Source organism: Microtus ochrogaster, chromosome 4, assembly GCF_000317375.1.
Source record: "Microtus ochrogaster isolate Prairie Vole_2 chromosome 4, MicOch1.0, whole genome shotgun sequence".
Taxonomy (NCBI): Eukaryota; Metazoa; Chordata; class Mammalia; order Rodentia; family Cricetidae; genus Microtus; species Microtus ochrogaster.
Window position 1 is genome coordinate 63,285,800 of NC_022011.1, and position 19,342 is coordinate 63,305,141.

The 19,342-nt window shown below is 44.2% G+C and overlaps 1 protein-coding gene across 2 annotated transcripts in view; it reads left to right on the plus strand.

Annotated features, from left to right (window-relative positions):
• The window catches only part of Lypd6b (LY6/PLAUR domain containing 6B), a 23,695-nt gene extending 5,465 nt beyond the window's left edge, over positions 1 to 18,230 (plus strand). For both annotated transcript variants that reach the window (XM_005346394.2, XM_026789474.1), the window contains exons 2-5: positions 9,352 to 9,503; positions 10,368 to 10,466; positions 15,858 to 15,988; positions 16,786 to 18,230. In XM_005346394.2, the coding sequence (XP_005346451.1) occupies positions 9,374 to 9,503; positions 10,368 to 10,466; positions 15,858 to 15,988; positions 16,786 to 16,950 (525 nt within the window). In that variant the 5' untranslated portion in view covers positions 9,352 to 9,373 and the 3' untranslated portion in view covers positions 16,951 to 18,230. The remainder of the gene's footprint in view (positions 1 to 9,351; positions 9,504 to 10,367; positions 10,467 to 15,857; positions 15,989 to 16,785) is intronic.
• The last annotated feature ends 1,112 nt before the right edge of the window (positions 18,231 to 19,342 follow it).

The following is a 19,342-nucleotide window of genomic DNA, read 5'->3' on the forward strand; positions in this document are numbered from 1 at the left end:
AGAACCTGGAAACAACCTAGATGCCCTTCAATGGAAGAATGGATGAAGAAAGTATGGAATATATACATATTAGAGTATTACTCAGCAGTAAAAAACAAAGCAAACCGTTCTATACCTTACAAATGGAATAATTGAGAATGCTTACTTTCCCCCTTGGCAACACACACAGCTTCACTCAACAAATGGAGAGTAATGGATCTTTAGCCAGCTGTCAGGCATTTCAACTTGGGGTTCTTTTAAGAGAGCTTTGTTTGGTTATTAAAGGAAATATGTTCAGTACAATAAGCATGGATGTGGACCATAAAAGCCATTCATTCTCTGCCCACCCTGTGTTTCTGTTCAGTTTGCATCCATGCAGTTCTGCTGACGGTACTCAGTTACAGCATGCTATGACCTGTTTGCCTGCAGCACCCTGTAAGACTGTTATCCACTTCAGTCTCTCCCTCAAGTTTAAAGACACACCTGTTTGGGCTGGAGAGATGGCTCAGTGGTTAAGAACATTGACTGCTCTTCCAGAGGTCTTGAGTTCAATTCCCAATGACTCTGTGGTGGCTCACAACCATCTACAGTCGAATCCTATAGCCTCTTCTGGGATAAAGGTGTATATGCAGATAGATCACTCTTATACATAAAATAAAAAAAATACATAAAATAAAAAGACATGCATCTTCCATGAAGAAAAGAGCTCTTGCATTTGTCTACCGGGGAGCAAAAGAATATGAACTGAATTACCTTTCAGTATTATGCCTTAGCCCTTTTAAAAATTTAATTTATTCATTTATTTATTTTTAATATAGGCAGGAGGGTCTCACCAGGTAGTCCTGACTAGGCTTGAACTCACATTGTAGACCAGGCTGGCCTGGAACTTAAAGAGACTCACCTGTGTCTGCCTCCAAGTAGTGAGATTAAAAGTGACCACCACACCTGGCTGTTGGCTTTTTTGTTTTTAAAACAAATGATCGAATGACAGCTGCATGTGGCGCTCATCAAATTAGATTTTAGACGTCATCCCATGTCACTCAGTGTGCTCTACTACGGCAGCTCTCAAGGCGCGTTAATTTATTTAAACATTGGACAGTTTAAACACTGAGAGCGATGACTAACGTGTTCTGCTGTGTCTTGCTCACCTCCTAAGAAACACAGAGCAAAGGGGAAAACAGCAGAGGAAGAATGCTGTTCATGGAAGGAAATCCACCTTTTCTGGGCTCCTTTCTATCCTCTCCTCCAGCGTAGGTTTTTATTCAGTACATAAAAAGCATTAGTATGTAAATGATTTGGCATGAACGTCTTAAAAATCACTTACAGAAGCGAACTGCTAAGTACTCTTCCACCTATGTGAAGGAGAGTCTCACAGTTAGTTAACACATTTGTGTTAGATTCTGCTATAGATCAGATCACAGAAGTCCTTCAGTAGCCCGTGTGTAAGTCTCGATCCCCAGGCCACTGCTCTAGGGACAGATTGTAAGGTAGGTCGTAGCTGGGTACACACCTTTAGTCCCAGCACTCTGGAGGCAGAGGTAGGTGGATCCCTGTGCGTCTGAGGCCACCTGGATCCTCATAGAGAATTCCAGGCCCGCAGAGTTATTGTCTCAAAACAACCAACAAAAACAGCACAGAGAAAGACAAGGTGGGCAGGACTATTGGAAGGTTTTTAGGCCACGGCGGGGGTGGGGGAAGGGGGAATGGTCTCTAAGGGGATAGTAGGGCCTCAGCCCCTTTATTTTTCTTTCTTCTTCTTTCTGGCCATGAGGCGAGCAGTTGAGGGATCCTGTGTCCCCCAGTCACATTGTGCTGCCTCTCCACAAGCTGCAGACAACGAGCCAGATCATCACAGGATGAAACTTTCATTCACGTCAAAGTGAACTTATTTTCCCTTGGAGTTGGTTACTGGGGATCCTTGCTGTGGTCACAAAGCTGACTAATGGATTTTCCTACCATTGGTCCGTGTCAGTGAAACCTGATAAATCAGTCTGGATCCATTAAAGGAAACCTCCTTGCTATTATTAACCAGATGAGCTTTTAAGTCTTGTCTGTGTGTTTTGTTTTTTACCATCTTCCTCTTCCTGTATCACGAAAGCCTCTGAAAGCACATAAAATCCTATTTTTGACAAAACTGCCATTGAAAAACTACATCCTGAAAGCATTGTTTAGCATGTTCTTGAAACTTGAATCACCGTTTAAAATTAGGAAGAATCCGAGTTTCATACTTATTGGCCCTGTATTACCTCACAATTAGATTGAAATCGATTTGCATAATGAAATTCTTTTAACATTAGCACCAGTTTAGGCACTGCCATTGACCTGGTTCCGTGCAACAGATGAGGAATTACATCTTTCGAATCACAGAATGTTCAGTTTATGCATAGAAGTGAGGTGTCACCAGTGAGGTTATCCTTTGTTTGATGAAAATTCTTTTTGTTTGTATTTTCTGTTGTTGTTGTTATTGTTTAGTTCTTCAAGGCCGAGTTTCTCCGTGTAGCCGTAGCTGTCCTGGAATTTGCTGTGAAGACCAGGCTAGTCTCAAACACAGAAATTGCCTGCCTTTGCCTCCCAAGTGCTGGGATTAAAAGTGTGTGCCATCACTGCCCAGGTCTTTGTATTTTTTAAAGTGGTATATGAGAATCTAGGATATTATGACAATGCCATATTACAGCTCCGAGACTTTAGGCATGACTGGAATTCTTCATTAGTATACCTCCATCAGTATCATATGTTACTCAAGGTGGAAGGCGTGTTGGGACACAGTTTTTCACCTTCCCGCTTGAGTTGCATTAGGAAGAACTTCTGAATCCTCTTAAGAAATGAGTTCACAGACCCCAATGTTGTCCCGCCTGCTCCAGATAATATGATGTTTGCACAAGTATATCTTTGGATCTGATCTTTAGTCTGTGATGATGTGCAGAGGAAGGGGAGAGAGGGAGTAGAGGGTGAATTTGGCGTTTAAGATTCTTGAGGTTAAATAGAAGGTAGTTTATATATTAATAATCACCCTGACGTCATACCACAGTCTGAGTTAGCAGCGCAACTCTGAGCCCACTTTCCTTATTGCCGAAGGGGACACTACTTCATAGCTCTGGGTTGTCTGATTACTAACAATAGAGCTGGAGTTTTAATCTGGGAGTTTCTGAAGCCATTGTTTTTCTTCCCCTCAAAGAATACTGTCCGCCATATCCTCCGTGGCTCATGCTGCCACTGGTTTATGGGAACTTAAGGATTCGCTCCTTCTTACTTGGTTTTTTTAAACTAAGTGCTCAGAAGAATCTTGCTGTAAGGGTGTGACTTCAAATTATGAACTCTGGAGATGTGGAGAAGCTGAAACCCTCCACAAATATTATGTCTCAGAGAGAGCAAACCGCCCCACATGGTAGAAACTGAAGCCCTGGGAACTGGCTCCGAAGCCCAGGAGGGCTCAGGACCTAGCCTTCAACTCCGCTAGAAGGAGGCCGGTAGACTGTACATCCTCTGGCACGCTTCCAGAATTTACGAAAACCCTGAGCATCTCTCTTCACCAGCTTGATTTCCCAGCCAGAAGCAACTCGTACCCCACTCTAACTGTGGATAGTGACGTTTTCTTCTGGCAAGCTTCCCCTTTCCAGAGGGGCGTTTTCACCTCTTCCCTTCCTTTCCAGTAAAATTTCAGCACTCATTTTGAATTTCCACTTTGCCTTCAATCTTTTTTTTTTTTTTTACAAGCAAAGCCAGGCTTATTAAGATTGTCATTAGGGTACCTGCCCACGGAGTAAGTGGCACTTGCAGGGAGGTGCGAGCCTGAGTGTTGATGGGCGTGTTGGACTTAGAAGGGTTGCTTCCCTTCAATTATCCCTGTTCGTTTATTTCATTAGCAGTTGAAGGTACTTTGTGCTTGCTGACTCATAGTTGAGGAATTGTGTAAGAAATGCAGTGTTCACTGCCCGGCTTTGGTCTCTTGGGTTTCTGTTCGGAGTCCATCCTTTAACAGCTCCGGACACCCTGCCGGTTCTTCACCGGGCTTGCCTTTGTTTTACTGGCTCTAGGAGCTCCATCTAGGTCACAGGTAATGATGCTGGTTCTATTCCAAAATGTGTTTAGTGAGTATGTGTTGTGTGCTGAGCATACAACTGAGGGATATTAAAATAAAAAAATGTAGATCTTTTACCACCTCAAAAGATGCTGTGATAGGCTGCTTCCTGAGGACCCCCCCCCCCACCAGCTCTGCAGAAGTACCGACTGTGTGATTACGAGGACTGGGGCCTGGGAAGTTGTTCTGCTTCTGAACTACAGGCCCTTTCGTGAATCAAGTCTTTTATTCTGGGCAGGTATGGGCCAGTCTGAGGAGTGGGGGTTCCTTCACTTCAAATCTGGCTACCTGCCATTCTCTGGAATGCCTGAGAGCTGCTTCCTGAATCTCTACAAATATGCCTGGAAGAAGTCTCTCCCCTCGCCTGGCAAAGAGGCCGTTTGCCTTCTGGAGCAAAGAAGGGACTCAAAGCACAGGGAAGGCCGGCACCACACACATGGCGTTTCTGTCCAAGCCTGTCCCTGGAAAACATGGACGAAAGCAGTAAGCTCTCTTGGAGAAAGATGTGTTGAGCTTCCGTTGAGTGTAAGGCTGGTAGACTCACATCCATGGGGCACAGTGGAGCTTTTGTTTTCGTGTCGGAATAAAGAACATTCTCACAGGAAGCCAAGTTATCGACAGCTATATTCTGAAGCAGTAAACAGCAATTTTTCACCATTACGTGGCTCTCGGAACCCTCTGAGCTCCTCCACCCAGGGAAATATCTACACATACAGTTTTACCAGTCACTGTAGGAACCCCCTGGGTTACCCCTCCTCCTACATGGTGAAGTAACCGTAGTCTGTGTGACGGCCAGGGAGAGAATAGCCTGGGTTCCTGGAGTACATGCTGTAGATTCCACCTCCTCCGTGGAACAAGAGACAGGCATTCCTGTCACCTTGGTTGTGACAGAGACTGAGGGGAGTGTGCCTGCTCAGCAAGGTCTTCACAGCGGTGTTTTAGTCCTGTGCAGTGATTCTCAATGTCTAGCAACTCCACGACACTCTGTTTAACCATTTTTTTGTTCATTGCCCTAATGCGACCTGCTTGTAAAAAACAACAGTCGTGGAAATGCAAACACTGTACACTGAAGAAGACAGAGCTAGGCGTTGCTTAGGAGACAGTGGATGGTAATACATTATAAAGCCTGGTCAGGAGCTAGAAGGCGCCTTTATTTCGCTCATTCCTCATTTGAGAGGCAAACCTTTTCAGTCTTGGAGACTGTTGCCGGAATAAGGCTGGGCTGCTTCGTTTTGAAGTGGAAATGAAAATACGTTCTGACTGCACAGACGCAACACCATGGAACTCAAACCCTTCATTTTGCCTTTCGCTAATAGTCAGATGGTACCACGTGGAAAATTTTGAGGGGCTATTCGGTCAGTGGTGGTATGCCTGTGAGTCTCAGTTTCCCCAGTTGCACAATGGTAATGACCCAGTTTCTGCAGCACTCTTTTTGAGCATGGAGAATCCAAAAAACAAGTCTTGGGCTTAGATTTGTGTAGGTATGGGAGGGTACACAGACATCTACAGGTAGGCTTGTGCTTGTGAAAGTCAGAAGTCAAGGTCGCTTCTACCTTACCTATAATAGTGTCTTTTATTGAGCCTGGATGTCACTGATGGGCTAGGGTGACTGACCATTTAGCTCCAGGGATCCCCTTGTCTCCACCTTCCCATGCTGAAATTATAGACACCCGCTGCTCTGCCTGCCTTTTTACACGGATGCTAGCGATCACACTCATCAAGCATTTATCGACCGAGCTGTCTCCATTCATTAGTTTGAACTCTCTGGTGGATCTGAATTCTGCCTTCCTCTGCCTTCACCATCACTTGCATCCCTTTCATTCAGGAGCAGCAAACAAAGCTAGGGCTTTGGGACCAATGTCTCTACAGACACAAAACATTTGTGTTGTCTCTTTTTCAACTTCTTGATTTTCCTGGCTCCAAATCTTTCTGGTAAGTGCTTACAAGATGTAGTTTCATCCACGACCTGACTGTCGGTCCACTCCCTAGCCAGTATACTGCGTGTTCCAGGTACACTTGATACTACCCTTTTTAGTGTGTGAGAGTGTGTGTGTGTGTGTGCGCGCGTGCGTGCATGGACGTATGTGAGCTGTGTGCATGGATGCTCATGCCTGTGTGTGCATGCAGGAGCTAGAGGAGGAAATTAGATGCCCTACTCTTATTATCCTTCACTTCATTCCTTGTTCAGTGAGATCCTAGGAGCCAGACCGACAGCCAGCACGCCCCATCAATCCTCCTGTCTCCACTTACACAGTGCTGGGGTTCTAGGCATGCAAGGGGTGTACCTGGTACTTTTGTGGTGGGCCTGTCTTTTTATATGGGTCTGAACTCAGGCCCTCGTGTTTGTGCAGAAAGTGCACTTATCCACTGAGCCAGCCATCCAGACCCGTTTTCTGCCATTTCCTCCATAGGCTCAAGGTGGCTTTTTGGTTTAGCTCTTGTTTCTTCTCCTCATGTAATTCAGCTGCTCAAATATTACTTATTCAGAGAGGTGTGTACAGACAGTCACATTGATACAGACCCATCCCTTCCTACCAAGTTATCACCCTATTGTTTCACTTTTGTGGTACTTACAACAGGCTCAAATAATGGACCCCTCTGCTCTGTGTTGCCTTCTCCCTCCAACATGCAGTTTTCATGAGAGGAAAAGGCATCAATAAGAACAATAAATGCGCCATAGTAAGTGTCAACAATGACATGCTGAATGAATGAAAAAGCTGGGAATTTGTTCACAGCAATAAATGCTTGCAAGAATTAGTCAAAATCCAGGCACACGATTAACTAAATAGATCAAATGATGTATGTCCTTTAGCCAACCCTACTCCCATAGCTTTACAAGGCAGCCTTACTGCTCCCATTTCACAGGCACCAAACTGTGCTATAGAGAGGCTAATGAGCTTGACCCAGGCATCACAAGGGGTGGGTCTAAAAACAGATATTTGAATCAGTGATCTTTACCATCCAATAGAAAGTATTAGATGAACATGGAACTGTAGCTCAGCATGCAGTTTCAGCCTTATAGGCATGAGGCTGTGGAAACCTCACTTCCAAGCAGTAATTGCTATGGTTGTTTTACAGAGAGGGAAGCTGGAATTGGGAAGCTTCAATAACATGTCTAAGGTCCCATAGCTGCTCATTGATTAAAGTGTAGACAATGTGAGTCTGAAATCAGTGTTCAATGTGGTTTGCTGTTACAGCACAAGCTTTCTGAGGTTTGCGGGGAGGGGATGAGAACTCAGCTCCCCATTTTAAAGAGTCTCTCTTGGAATATTGGGTTCTATCCTTTGGCTGCAGATTCATTGTAACTGTGGGATGGACCACTTTCTATGTGTGAATAGGAAAAGCAGAATTGTATTTCCATATAACCACCTGATTTGACAATGTCCGTTTCTTCAGGAAGACCATAAAAACGTGGAAACATGACCACTAGAATTTCAATCTTGGTTACTAAAGTGAACTAGAAAAATGTATTTAATATTTCTGGGTCTATGTGCTGATGTAAACAAAACAAAATCTATAAAGTTTAGCCCTATTATATTCTTAGAAATGCCATAGCAGTGTGCTTTATTTCACTAGCTACACCCTTAGTGTTTCTATCTTGCCTTCACAAAGGTCCTCTGTAGGGAAGGCAAGACTTTATCTGACAGTCAGTTCAGTACCCCTGCTTACATGTTACTTATTGGAAAAATCACAAGAGAAGAAGAAAAATCCTGGAATCCGCACACTATTGCTGCGACTTCAGTAGGAGTTAATGTAAAGAACTATGTGTATATGTGGATATCAAGAGTTAATGCAAAGGACCACGTGGATATGCGAAAATAAGAGTTAATGAAAAGGATCATGTGGAAATTCAGATATCAAGAGTTAATGTGAATGAACACGTGGATATGTGAATATCAAGAGTTAATGCAAAGGACCATGTGGAAATGCAGATATCAAGAATTAATGTGAAGAACCACATGGGTATGCAGGTATCAAGAGTTAATGTGAAGAACCACGTGGATATGCGAATATCAAGAGTTAATGCGAAGGACCATGTGGAAATGCAGATATCAAGAGTTAATGTGAAGGACCACGTGGATGTGTGGCTATCAAGCCATTTTTTTTCCTTTGAAAAGTTTCCTGAGTCACTGAGACCCGTTGATTCAGCAAGAAGAAAATGAGTCTGGCCAATTCTATTGAACTCCAGCATTTCCACAGAACTCTTATTATGTGTGCTTCATTCCGAGCTATGTGATTCTATCTGAACCTGTATTTGACTCTCACAATTATCCCCATGTGTGGGTAGGGTGGGTATTATTAAGCCGTTTTACAGGTGAGGAAATTGAGGTTAATAGAGTTTAAGGAGCTCGCCCAAGGTCAAGAAGCTAATAAACAGCAGAGCCAGCACCCGAACCTGTAGACTCCACGCTGCATGTTGTCTTCTGCAGCCCACACTCCTCTTTCCCTGGCCAGACAGCCTGTCCGTGATGAGACTGCACTTTTAACCCTCCCCCCAGGCTGGCTTCCCAGGGTAGAATCTGTGGGTTCTAGGGGGCCCCCAAATATCATGCCCTTTACTCAGCAGTGTACCTATCTACCATTCCATCAAGTTTCGGTCCCATCTGCTCAAAGTTATGAACACAGTCAACAGTGATTGCGGACCAAGGGCATCATTAGATCGCTCCCAGCATTCAACTCGGGCTGTTTCCTCTGGAGCATTCTGGTGGTTTGTCCTTGCACCCAGTGCAACAGGTGCTGGTGGAGCAGGCACCTCAAGTGCCTTCTCTTCCCTTCTCTTCCCTGCCTGTGTAAGCTTCAGGATCAGCAGAGATTTGAGTCCTGACTTATTGAGCTTGGCTCAGTGTTTGCACCATTGACTTTACATTTATGGTTCCTCCCAGGGTTTGATGGGGTTGAAAAATTGATCAAGTGCCTTTGTTTACTCAGGGGAAAGGATTTTCAGCAAGAAGTGGTTTAGTGACTTCAGGTAAATAAACCAGCAACCAGGCTTGATTGAAAAAAAATTGCAATATTCAACACAGCATCAACTAGGTAGCCCCAGACACAGAAGGAACCTGGTGTAGGCAGGCCAGTGCTAGATCCTTGTGTGCCGGGACAGGGAGACTCACCAGATGTCCAGTTGAAATTCAATCAGCCAATTGAAGGCAGTGATTGCTTAATTTTATTCTGAATAATATTTGTGGTACTGACCAATTTCAACTGAGCTTTCGAAGCAGAAGCAGATGTATAAGATTCTTTTACATCAATGTATAAGAAACAAGTGAACTGACCCTGTCTGTGTTTTATGGCAGACGTTTGAGTTGGGCCTGCCCAATGCGGGAGGTCAGAATGCTGCTCCTCTGCCACGTGCTAGCTGTGACCATCCTTCAGATCTTGATCTTCTCAGAAAACTGGGTGTTTGCCAAGAACATTAACTTCTACAACGTGAGGCCCCCTCTTGACCGTAAGTACGGGTTATGGTTCTCATGTCGCTTGTGTGAGCACTGTGTCTAATCGTGGCTTAGCGTAGGAAGTCCAGAGATCTTTGTTGACTTCATCAGAGAAGTTTAACAGCTTTGAAAAGTTTCTGCAGAAGCAATACACCTGCTCTTTCAAATGGCCATTAACATTACTTGAGAACTCATCGGAAAGTTTGAAATTGGGAAGAGAGTGGGTCCTGAGTCTTCATTACTGTTATTCACAATTGATGGTGCACAAAAGTTTTGCCACTAAAAGTAGTCACATAGTAACCAGAGGGGGAGATGCGGAGCATGTTTTTCTTTTTCCTTTCTCCTCTGCTCTTTTAAAATGCTTTTCTGGTGCTGCTGAGGCACAGCTGGGGTGGCAGCTGTCTTCATCCTAGCCTTACACAGGTGTATGTCATGACCATTCTTCACTCTGCACTTCCTGTACTATTCATGATGTTACCTCTCTCTCTCTCTCTCTCTCTCTCTCTCTCTCTCTCTCTCTCTCTCTCTCTCTGTGTGTGTGTGTGTGTGTGTGTGTGTATCTCAAATGCCATTATCATCCTTGCCCATTCTCTCAATCGCTCTTTCAGAAGATAAATTGTAATAGAACCATACCATGGATCTTTCAAAGTAGCTTGTGGAGCCATTTTCATTTTTCTGTAATGGAAGACTGCAGTACTTACTAGAAGGGAATAAATGAAGCAAGCACAAATCAGATGGATAGATCCAGCTTTCAGGACACACACATTCCCAAGAGGATGTCTTGTTTGTTTTGTCTCATCTAACAAAGTTGCTAATTTTGTGCTATCTTTGGTGTTTGAAAAGGTTGCCTTCTGACCTTCCTTCCTTTTTCTTTAAAGCCACACCATTTCCAAACAGCTTCAAGTGTTTTACCTGTGAGAATGCAGGGGATAATTATAATTGCAATCGCTGGGCGGAAGACAAATGGTGTCCACAGGGTGAGTACACAAGCTTGGAAGACTCTTCTGGATTTTCTGGGTCCTCGCTTTCTTTAGGTTTTTCCCTTAGCTGGAAGAGACAGCTGACCATACCGACAGCCCAATGGCATTCTGTAGAGGTCCTGAGTTTTTTGGGAAAGACTATCCAGACAACAGAGCATCCAGAGAGAACCTGGAAATGGCTGACGCAGCCTCAACATGTAGTTGTTTGCATCATGAGGAAAAATTTCTTAAAAGGTATTTAGCAAGAAGACAGAAACCACAATGTTGACTAAAGCATTCAGATAATTCCAGAAATGTCTGATACTTGATGATACCTTAGAAACGTCATACTTACTGGCTTAAAGCAAAGAAAGGTTTCTGTACTCCTCTCTAGAGATTCACAGATGCTTGGGAAGCTCATTCACACCCCCATCAAACATCTGACTGTCTTTGGTAGTTTGCTGACACATCCCTCGTGCCCAGTCTGCTGCCTGGCTCCTAATATGCACTCAGTAAACACTTGCTGACAGATGCTACTGGGTAGCCATGGGAAATCTTCTCTGAATATACATTAAAACAGAGACGTGAGTGGCCAAGACAAGGAAACCAGATGGAGAGCTGCAGGAATATAGTGTGCCTGGAAGGAACATCTCAAATGTAAAGGCTTCCGGACTCAATAGTTGGTGTGGCCTCTCCAGTAACAGATTGGTCAGGGTGGCACAGTGGGAGATGAAGAAACAATCAGAGAGGCACCCACATTCAAAGACGTGCAGATGTTTCTTTGTCTGATAGAGCGTGGAAGTCGGGACATGTGGTTCTGGTTGTGACATGCAACATCGCTCTGGCTGCTGTGTGGAGAATGTGGAGACCAGAGTCAAAGTAGGGACGGGACGGGACGGGACTGTCGTCACTTTTGCTTAGGCGGTCCCGGAGGAGGAAGCGGAGTTGTGAGGGACCTGAGTGTTTTCACACAGAGGTGGAAGTAAAACAGATAGAATACACTCACAGGAGTGTGGAACTGAGAGGCTGTATTGAGACTGGACTGTTCTGACTTTTAGGTTTTCAGAGGCAATGGCCTAAGAAAGACAAGTAGACAACAGACTTCCAAAATCAGAAATTGCTGGTTTGGGTTTGTTGCCATGAATCTTTCTATACTACATTTTTTTATAATAGTAGAATGGCCTAATTTTATCCAGATATAAAAAACCTGTGGGACCACCTCCCCCCCCAAAAAAAAAAACCCTACTGGCTACATTGCCGAGAATCATTACTAAGTGAAATGTGTGCACCTGTGGCTTCTGACTTAGTCAGGGTTTGTATTGCTGTGGTGAGACACCACGAGCATGGCAACTCTTGTGAAGGAAAACATTTAATAGGGGTGTCTGACAGTTTCATCCATTATCGTCACCGTGGGACATGACAGTGTGCAGGCAGACATAGTGCTGGAGAAGGAGGGGAGAGTTCTACATCTTGATCTGTGGTAGCAGAAAGATGTCTGTCCACACTGAGCATAGCATGAGCAAAGGAGACCTAAAAGCCCACCTTCAAAGTGGCACACTTACTCCAACAAGGCCACACCTATGCCAACAAAGCCACACCTCCTAATAGTTCCACTCCCTTTGGGGCCATTTTATTTCAAACCACCACATTCCTCTCCTGGCTCCCAAAGGTTTGTAGCCGTAACATAATGTAGAAATACTTTCAATCCATCTTCAAAAGTCCCCATAGTCTCTAATAGTCTTACATTTATTTAAAAGTCTAAAGTTCAAAGTCTCTTCTGAGATTCATGCAGTCTCTTAACTGTAATCCCTATAAAATCAAAAAGCAGATCACATACTTCCAACATATACACTGGATATACATTATCATTCCAAAACACAGGAAAGGGAACACAGTGGGGAAATACAAGACCAAAGGAAGACCAAAAACTAGCTGGGCAAGCTCCAAACTCTACAACTCCATGTCTGATGTCAAAATGCTCTTCAGATCTCCAACTCCTTTTTAGCTTCGTTGACTCTAACACACATCTTTCTCTTGGGCTGGATCCTCTTCCTATTGGCGGCTTTCCTTGGAAGGTATCTCATGGCCCTGGCATCTTGGGGTCTCCAAGGCAACCCAGGCTTCACCTTCCCAGCTTCATGTAATGCCCTGTCTAGGCCTCCCTTCGGGGACACCGTGACACATGCATGGCCTCAGCATCTTTCCTTAGTCATGGAGGAAGCTTCCATAAGACCTCTCTTCTATCTTTGTTTCTAAAGCTAGCACCATGTGGCCTAAACTGCCAACAAGTTCTGCTGCTTGCTGGGGCTGGAACATGGCCCCCTCATTCAACTACATCTTCACCAGCTTTCTGTTTTCAGTGGTTTCCTTCACTACCTAAGCTTAGTTGTTCTAAAAATCTATAGACCAGACTGGCCTTAATCTCAGAGATCTGCCTGCCTCTGCCTCTGGAATGTTGGGATTAAAGGTGTATACCATCACACCCAGCTCTAAGATTTTTTTTTAATTCCTATTCACAAGTTGGAAGCTTAGCTGGGTGGGATCTTGCCCTGAGATCACAACTCCCTTTATTCCATTTCTTACTGTGTTTATTCCCTTGAACACAGGGTTTAGCTCCATTCCACTTCCCGGTGCCCCTTTTCTTCTCAAATTGTACGTTTTGTATTCTCTTTGCTCAGATTGCTTCTTTTTATTATTAATTTTCATTAGAGATAACATTAATAGCCACAAAATAGAGTCTAAACCGGGCTGTGGTGGCGCACGCCTTTAATCCCAGCACTTGGGAGGCAGAGTCAGGTGGATCTCTGTGAGTTCAAGACCAGCATGGTCTACAAGAGCTAGTTCCAGGACAGGCACCAAAACCACAGAGAAACCCTGTCTCGAAAAACCAAATAAATAAATAAATAAATAAATAAATAAATAAATAAACAAAATAGAGTCTATAGTAGGCTGTTTTGAGATTTCCTTAGCCAATGCCATTAATCCTAAACTCTTTACTTTAGCCTCAGGCAGACTTTTCAGACAAGGGCAAAAAGCAGCCACATTCTTCACTAAAATATCACAAGAACAATATCTAGGTAGCATACTAAAATTCTTCTTCTCTGAAACCTCTTGAACTAGTTCATCAAATCACACTTATCTCCACTGTCTTCCAGTGGCCTATTAGGCGGAACTTAAAGTGTTCATCTGCTTTTCGAATACATAGTCTCAAGGTCCATATATCTTCAAACAAAAGTATGGTCTTACCTATCACAGCAATACCCTGCTCCTGGTACCAACTTCTGTCTTAGGATTTTTATTGCTGTAAAGAGACACCATGAGCATGACAACTCTTTAAAATTGCCATAGCATCCATCTGGTCAAGGTTTATCATTACCTCTTTTCTAGAAGAATCAATTACTAGAATCTTCTTTTCTTTTTAGCTTCCACATGGCTACTGGGAACTTAACCCAGCTCTCCCCAAGTAGCAACAAGGGCTGAGTCATCTTTCCAGCCCTAATAGCATCTCTTCTGAAGCGCAGATAATGAAAAAGGAGACCTTAGCTTCCCATCCTCTAGCAGTGTACGCTGTAATAAAAATGGCAGCCTGTTGTCTCTGCCAGGCCCACCTGAGAAGCCCACTCTTTCCAGCATGGAATGACCTCACATCCCAGCACAGCATGAGAGCTCCTTTCTGACCATCTGCTGTTCAAGTCTCAAAGACGTTAACCATCTGGAATTATGACGGAGGTGTCATTTACTACTTTTCCCTTTGCTATTATTTGGGAAGTGATAATCGACCAGTCTTCCATGACAAGCGTCCCGGGCTATTGTTCTCTGTGCTCTCAGATTTTCCTTCTCTCTATGAAACTCCACTGTGGTTTGTCACTGTTGTCAAAAGAGGGTGTCTATGTAACAGAACATGATAGCATGCTATTTCTTGTGTTATTTACACTAGCTTTTTGTTGACTGCCCAGAGGATGCTTTCATGTGTGTGATGTGTGCAGTGCTCCAGATCAACACAAGCAGCCCCAGCTCCCAGCTCTACTGAGTTTGGAGTTTAAGTACCTTCTCCAGAACATTTAATGGCTCCTTTTCCTTCAGACTCCAAAAGTCAGCTACTTTTGTCTAATTTAATGTTGAGTGTCCTGAAGGGGGTAGCCCAGTGTACTGATAAAGACCACAAACCCTTGAAACCTGCCTTGGTTAATCCTACCTTCCTACCTGTATGGCAGTGGGCAAGATGGTGCATGCCTTTAATGCCACACTCAGGAGGCAGAGGCAGAAAGATCATCTCCGTGTGAGTTCTAGGTCAGCCTGGTCTACCTAGGGAGCTCCAGGTCAGCCAGGACTATGTAATAAGCTATTGTCTAAAATAACAAAAAGAATGTTAAGATGGTCTATGGCTTTCCAGAGGTTCACTATAAGAACTGAAAGAATGAACACAAGTTAGAAGGTCACTGACTACCAATCTACAATATGAATGTATTTGCCATTGTAAATGCCATTAAAGTTATCAAAATGCCACTGTACATAGTGCATTTTATTAAAAAAATAGAATGATCTCAGAGGATCGAACAGGACTTACTTGTGATAGTTCTAAAAACTCTATCTTCTCAACCTTGGTCCATTTCCCCCCAGTCAACTGACTATTGGGATCCATGGTGAATAAATTAGCAAGCATTTCCGTGGTCTGTGGTAGTGACGGAGGAAATACGGAGCTCAAACAGAATATCCTATGATGTTAGACGAACCACTTTCTAAAAAGAATTCGGTCATAGAACGGGTGGTTAATGCCGTAAGGCTAACTATGGAAATGAGCCAACTATATAGAGCAGGCATGAGTGGGGAGCAGGGAGTGAGGGGGAGAGGAAGAGTGGAATACATTGATGAGGGAGTCAGGCATGTTAGAAAGTGTGGAATATGAATAATCAAGATGAGAAAGGGGGGTGACCTGATACGTAGCTGGAGACCCATGCACTTCTTAGCCTGCAAGAAACAAATGATGAACAAGGCGCCCAGTTCTCAGAATCATTGCTTCGGTGCTCACAGTTCTTGTCTGCATTTAGAGTTCTAGAATGCATGCTTCAGAGCAAGAAAGGGCAAACGAGGGGCATAAATACTCTCATATTTGCTGAGCAGACCCAAGGATTGATGAAACTCTGCACATTTTTTCTCAGCTTCAGCTAATGCCAAAGGAACAGGCCACTCATTTATATTCATTTCCAAAGCACATGTGTACTCCAGGAGCGGATGCCTTTATAGAAACACTGCCTAAAAACTCTAGCGTTCACTGCTATTGAATTTCTCACCTAGAAGCCTAAAGATTATCCCGAATTTTAGTCATTTCTGGCATGATGGTTGACGGTTCTCTTTTGCAAAATGGAAAATAAAATGGCCTTTTTTGTTGTTGTTGTTAAATTTCCCCAGACACGCAGTATTGTTTGACTGTTCATCACTTCACTAGCCATGGAAGAAGTACGTCCATCACTAAAAAGTGTGCCTCTAAAAATGAATGCCACTTCGTGGGCTGCCGTCACAGCCGAGACTCAGAACACACGGTAAAGATTATGTGTGTGTGGAGTTACTTCCCCAGATTTCCTGGTGATGGTGGTAAGTTAAGCATCATGGGAGAACCAAGGATGTTGTATTAAGAGTGGCAGGGCTGTGTCCCCAGCACCCCAGCAGCCTGCTAGCTTATGCCCCGAAATAATTACACGGACACTGTATTCTTTTAAACACTACTTGGCCCATTCTGCTTGGCCCATTAGCTCTAGCCCTTACTGGCTAATTCTGATATCCCGATCAACCTATCTCTAATAAACTTTGTAGCTCCGGTCTTACCGGGAAAGATTCAGCATGTCTGACCTGGCAGCTTGCTTCATCGTGTGTGTCCGCCCGGGAGAGTGGAGCATAGCCTCTCTCTCTGAGGCGTCTTACCTCACTTCCTCTTCCTCCCAGCATTCTGATCTCTTTACTCCACCCACCTATGTTCTAAGCTATGAGGCCAAGCAGTTTGTTTATTACTTAACCAATGAAATCAACAGATTGATATATGACACTCCCACATCACAAGGAGGAGCAATGTGTTGGATGTGTGTACTCTGACAAAGATGCGTGACAGTGCCAGTGTGGAGAGCAAACATTCGAAGGTAGTCTGTCTTCAAAAAGAAATGGCATTAAGAATGACTGATAGTTTTCAGGCTACTGAGCCAGACTCGGGCTTCAGAACTTGCATGAGTAGTCAGAAGCCTGCTTTAGAAGCTCAAGAACACGCCATCCTTGAGAGTAAGGTGCACTGGAGTTTAGATGACAGCATGTTCTGCTCCTCACTCCCGACCCTTTCCTTCCTCTCCAGGAGTGCAGGTCTTGCTGTGAGGGGATGATCTGCAATGTCGAGTTGCCGACCAACCACACAAACGCCGTCTTCGCCGTCATGCATGCACAGAGGACATCTGGCGGCAGTGTTCCCACGCCTTACCTCACGGTGCTAGCTTGCCTCTTCATGCTTCCCTTGCTATGATGTTACTGTTCCTAAGAGGGACAGAAACCAGAACTGTAAAGCACAAAGCAGACTGTGGACCGATGAACTTGGGAGCGAAGGCCCATCTTTCACTTGATAAAGAGGAGAAATTGGACCCCAATGTAGAAGGCAGAGGTTTGCTTCACTGAAATGCTCCTGCATGAGGCCACAACACTGAACATGAGGACTTGATAGGAGCCAAGAGGACTGCCTAACTTCCAGTGTCTAGGGCCACTGAACTCCGTCACTTCTGTCAGAAGATCCACCAGTATTGTTGATGGTTACAGTAGCTTGATAAACCCTGACCTGACCAGACCTTCATCTAGAAGGACTTTTTAACCTCATGGACTCTCTCAGAGGCTGCTGGATCAGACTCTCTGGCTTCCGTGATTAGCTCAGAGCATCTCCGTGAAATTTCATCCTTCTACCCATGGGAAAGCCATTTCTCTACTGTGTTAACTTCCCATTATTGTAACAAGTACCTGAGATGATCTACTTATAAAGATAGATGGTTTGTTTGGGCTCGCGATTTTGGAGATTGCAGTACGTACTGGTTTGAGACTTGTGTTAGAGAGTGAAGAACCGCTCACTCATAGCAGAGACTTGAGAAGGAGAGAGTATGGGTTGGAGGAATGGGCACTAACTGATCCCCTAGAGGACCCTGGTTTGATTCCCAGAACTCACCTGGCAGTGCATAACTGATAACTGCAGTCCCAGGGGATTCAGTGCCCTCTTCCGGCCTCTGAGTGCTGCATACATGCGGTACACAGATATATTATGTATGGATACACACTCAATACACAAAAATAAAATTTTCTTTTTAAAAGGGTGAAGGAAGGAAAGAGAGAGAACGGGGATGGGAGAGAAAGCGTGCATGTAGGTCTCTACAGTACCCTTCAAAGTCATGTTCCCAATGTTCTAAAACTTCCCACTAGTCCCAACTCCCTACAGGCTCAACCACCTCCTTAATGGTACCAACAGGCTGAGGACCAAAACTTTAACCTTGTCATAGTCAAGAGTTAAACAATGGTACCCACTAACCACTTGGTCAATGAAAAAGGTAGCTGTGGGGGGCAAATTTCCAGTTGAAATTCTATGAATCTGTTGGCCAGTTATGAGGTGGTTGAGATGGGGTGTAAAACTTTGAATTATCTAGTGTAATGCATGCCATGTGTCTCTTGACAGTGTGCAGGCCTCTGATGAAGGGCACTTACCAATGTCACTAAAGTTGTGTTTCCAGGCACCCTGGGTGACGTATGCTGTCTGAAAGAATAAAATTTTATGCCAAAGTGACTTCGTGTTTGCTTATTTGTTTTTTCTTGGGGGTGGGGGGTGAGGAGAGAGACACTTGGGGAGGCTAAAGACAAAAAGTGCATTGAGACGATCAGGGATCTTCCCTCACCAAGAGAGATGGATGTCATCATGTCCACCCTCAGTGGCAGCCTACCGAGACTCACAAGAAACCACAAGAGTTCTTGTCCCGGCCCAGTCACCTGCTCTTCTCTAAATGTCAAGTCCAACAGAAGAACTCAGGTGCAAAATGAAGTGTTTGGTCTCATTGTCCTCTCTGTCCCTTTTATAGCACAGTTTCAGAATGTCAAGTGGACATTTCTTCGCTAGTTTAGGATCCTGATTTCTTTCCCCCCACTTCTGCTTTTACATGTGTTAAACAGGAACCTCTTCCCTCTAACTAAACGTGGACCATTAGAATGGGCTGCTTCTTTAAAAGTTAGTAGTGGTGCTGGCCTTGCTTGGTCTCACCTGTGACATAGGAGTGCAGGTCCAATCCGTTCCACCACCTAGCTTCTGCTAATAAAATTTTCTTAGAACACAGTTACCCCTGTCTGTTTCTGCACGCCGGGCTCTGTTGTCAGTTCAGGATGGCTTGGTGCAGAAGAGAGAGCACGGTCTTTGACAAGACTCCCATACAGGAGAGGCTTTTTGACCCCTAACCTATAGGAAGCTAAGACTGATTCAAGAGAAAGCACTCAGTCTGGGAAGTGATTTGCTGGAGATGTCTTTGGCTTCTGCATCACTGGGTTTGTCTTCTCTAATTTGATTTATTGTTCCATTGAGTCTGTTCTGATGCTGGTTATGGGCTCCTTTTAGACATGGGCTGTGCTGGTCTGTTCTCCCTGATGCTTTGGGAATGTTTCATCTTATATAAGACTTTTCAGTTCCCCATTAAAGAAGGAGTGGGCAGGTACATTATCTCGCCAGCTGTCCCAACCTCGGACTCCCCAGTAAGCATCGGTTTTGAAGTCTGATATGGATTCGCCCTCTTTCCATTCAGCACCTTGAGTTCTTTGAGCCTTCCTCGCTTCTACTTTTTTTGTATTAATTATATGTGGCTTCATCTGGGACCTTTAAAAGCATCTTTAGTGTTTTTTTT